Genomic DNA, 3,408 nt, shown 5'->3' with positions numbered 1-3,408 from the left:
GAGGGGCTGAGCCGAAGGCCTTTCTTAGCACCAGTGCAAACAATCTAAGAAGAGAAATTAATACACTTGCTTTAACCAGTAAGTAAATTGATCCTATCATGACAACTATTTTTCTACTGAGATGGTTTTCATTGCGTTTACCACCAAAACCTACGTTCTTTAAATGCTTAGCTATAACTACTTCATAACCTTTTGTTTCCTACTACTTGCAACAAAATCAGAATAAAACTTTTGACTCAATTACATAAAGATAAATTTAAAGCTAAGGACAAGGTGGAGCCCATAGCTCAGTGAGTAGGGTGCTGGCCACATACACCCAGGCTGGCGGGTTAAAGTCCTGCCCAGACCTGCTGAAACAACAATGGGAATGGCAACAATAACAACAAAAATAGTCGGGTGTTGTGGAGGGCGCCTGTAGTCCCAGCTACTCCGGAGGCTGAGGCAAGAGAATTGCTTGAGATCAAGAGTTTGAGGTTGCTGTGAGCTGTGATGCCACAGCACTCTACCCAGGGCAACAGCTGGAGACTGCCTCAAAAAATAAAAAGAAAAAAGAAAAAAAGCTAAGGATAAAAAGTAAATCATTTATGTATTAACCTTATTTTCATTTCTCCCAACTGCAATCATGATTCTTTTGTCATTGAAATCATTAACTAATGCACCAAATTAATTTGATAAATCTAAGAAATGAAATATTCCATACATATGGATGTCCAGATGACAAATCATATTTTAAAACTATTAGAAACCATTTTGGGCTGAAATGTTTCCAAAATGAATCACTCGTAACCTCACCCTTCTCCTCTGCCTTTGTAAAGAAATAATTAATAAATGAATTTTTCATTGATGACTCAAAGTAATCCCTGTAACACAAAAGTCAGGCAGGCTGTGGTGGCTCACACCTATAATCCCAGCATTCTGGGAGGCCGAGGCAGGTGGATCACCTGCGCTCATGGGGTCAAGACCAGGCTGAGCCACAGTGAGACCAGTCTCTAAAAATAGCTGCGTGTTGTGGAGGGCGCCTGTAGTCCCAGCTACTCAAGAAGCTGAGGCAACAGAATCACTTGAACTCAGGAGTTTGAGGTTGCTATGAGCTGTGATGCCACAGCACTCTATCAAGGGAGACAAAGTAAGACTCTGTCTCAAAAAAAAAAACAAAACACAACAATTAAAGAGCGGGTGCATTAGGACTGTGGAGCTGAAGGGTGCCCCACACAATCCTCTCCTGTTGCAGACAAAAAATCTGCATGGTCACCGGCATATTCCTAAAGCAACATAAATGCGCCTAACACAAATGGATTTTAAAAATGAACACGACGCCAAGATGTGACAGTGGTGATATTTTAAACACTCCAGTCATTAGGTATCTCAGTTACACCGTAACTCGATGATAAAAATCACACTCACTTGGGTTTTGCAGAGGAAGACTCATCTCACGATCTGGGAGCCACTCTTTCTGTTCACCCTGTGTAGATTTTTTCCCATCTTTCCTTTTACTTTCCTGATAGAAAGTTCTCAATGTTTCTCCAAGATTTTCGAAGCTTAGGTCTTGAAAGCTGGACACCTTATTTACCCATAGTGAAAATTTCTTGCGATCATCATCAGAGACCCCACACTCTTTAAGAAAGAGGGAACAGATTTCTTTTTGGCATGGTGGTCCCATGTCAGACCGTAAGAAATAAGAAGGAAATCCCTGAACATGATAGCACCTTGATCCCCCAGGCTTCACTTGCACCTTCACTCGCCACCAAGGACCCGTTATTGGAAAACGTCCAAACACAGCACATTGCTCTTTAGTGTTTTCATCAGGAATCAAAACTAAAAAAAAAAAAAAAAAAAAAAAGTTAGGAGACTTAACAACTTCTTCCCCAATGTTTCATCAAACTTACCACTGTCTTTAGTTCTCTCCATAGCACCCTGCACAGAGATTTATTAGGGTGCCCACACCCCCTTACTCTGCCTGACTCCCTGCGCTCAAGGTGAGGTTACCTCTGTAGGTGAGCACAGTGCATGTGAAATGTCTGCCATTCCTCTTCTAGAACCAGTCCCTGCTCCCCTGACCTCAGTCAACACGGGCCCTCACAGGTGACCATTAAGAGAAAACAGGAGGCCTGACCTGCCCCACAGGCCCAGTCTCCTCCTCACCATGTTACTACAGGCCTCAGCCGGATTTCCTTTTCAAGAGAGCCTTCCTTGAGTCTCACAAATACGCCCTCTCATGCACCCCTCACTACTCCTTCTAAGCCAGGGGTTCTCAACCTTCCTAATGCTGCGACCTTTAACACAGTTCCTCATGTTGTGGTGACCCCCAACCATATATTTTCGTAGCAAAAATAATTTTCAGAACCACAGTTCTAAGCACTAAGAACATCACAGTTACTTCTGTGGCCATAGTTCCTGGCGGTCAGCTCCCTGAGGACGGCAGCCCTGGTCACTTTGTCTCTCCAGGTTATCCAGGAACCAAACACATTGCTGGGAACATGCCAACCACTCGATAATACTTTAGGACAAAAGACAAAACCCTTCACAAATACTTGAAAGTGTTCTGTCTAAACTCATACTGTCCACCTACATGTGGCTATTTAAATCAAAATTAAAGTTATAATTCAGCTTCTCAGGCGAGCTGCCTGCACATCCAACTGGAACAGGTAGGGGCCAGAGGCTGCTTCCTACACTGGGCGGTGAGGCAGAGACGGATGGGGAAGATGGGGAGGCAAAGACGGACAGGGAGGAACAGACAGATGGGACAGAGACAGACTGACAGATGGAAAGAGGACAGACAAGGAGGGGCAGACGGACAGGGAAGGAACAGGGGAACAGGCAGAGGGACAGATGAGGGATAGACAGGGAGGGACAGATGGACGGGGAGGGTCAGGCGAAAGGACGAGGGACAGTGAGGCAGACGGACACCGCCGCATCGCCCGCCCAGCCAGGTCTGTACAACGCAGGGCCCTGGACTACAGGTCACGAAGGACACCGCACAGGCAGCTGCACCAGGGCGCCGACGACCACCTCACTAATAAACACTGGCCAGTCAATAGCGCCCCGTGCGCTCTCTGCGTGTTTCCCTAAGAACCCAGGAACAGTCCGTGTGTTGCGCCAGGAGGTTTCGGCAACAGTGACAGGTCCTGGTTCTGCCGTGACCCAGGTTCAGAGAACCGCGAACGCTGACGAGTAATAAGCCGAGCGCAGCTGGACGGGCGGCTGCTGTCATTATCCCCATCTCGTCTTAAGCAGCATGAAGCGCCTAGGAGGCTGGAGGGAAGTCCGCAGGGCACTCTGCGAACAGCGACCGGCGCTCTGACCAGAGCACAGGCGCAGCGCAGCGCAGGCGCCCGGGGAGCCTCCCACACACACTGCGCAGGCGCCCGGGGAGCCTCCCACACACACCGCGCAGGCGCCCGGGGAGCC

At 47.7% G+C, this 3,408-nt stretch overlaps 1 protein-coding gene across 2 annotated transcripts in view; it reads right to left on the bottom strand.

Moving 5' to 3' along the window:
- Positions 1-3,408, bottom strand: part of HELB (DNA helicase B) — a 39,452-nt gene that overhangs the window by 35,658 nt on the left and 386 nt on the right. Inside the window, exons 2-3 of one of the 2 annotated variants that reach the window (XM_003798536.3) lie at positions 3,355-3,380; positions 1,405-1,815 (exon numbers count right to left, since the gene is read on the bottom strand). In XM_003798536.3, coding sequence (XP_003798584.1) covers positions 1,405-1,815; positions 3,355-3,380 — 437 coding nt within the window. Of the gene's footprint in view, positions 1-1,404; positions 1,816-3,354; positions 3,381-3,408 lie in introns of those variants that run through there. The other variant, XM_023518410.1, reaches the window with a different exon arrangement.

This window comes from Otolemur garnettii, unplaced genomic scaffold, assembly GCF_000181295.1.
Source record: "Otolemur garnettii isolate 467f Iridium unplaced genomic scaffold, OtoGar3 scaffold00138, whole genome shotgun sequence".
NCBI classification, from domain to species: Eukaryota; Metazoa; Chordata; class Mammalia; order Primates; family Galagidae; genus Otolemur; species Otolemur garnettii.
Note: the sequence above shows the minus strand (reverse complement) of the source record. Positions and strands in the feature narration are given on the sequence as shown.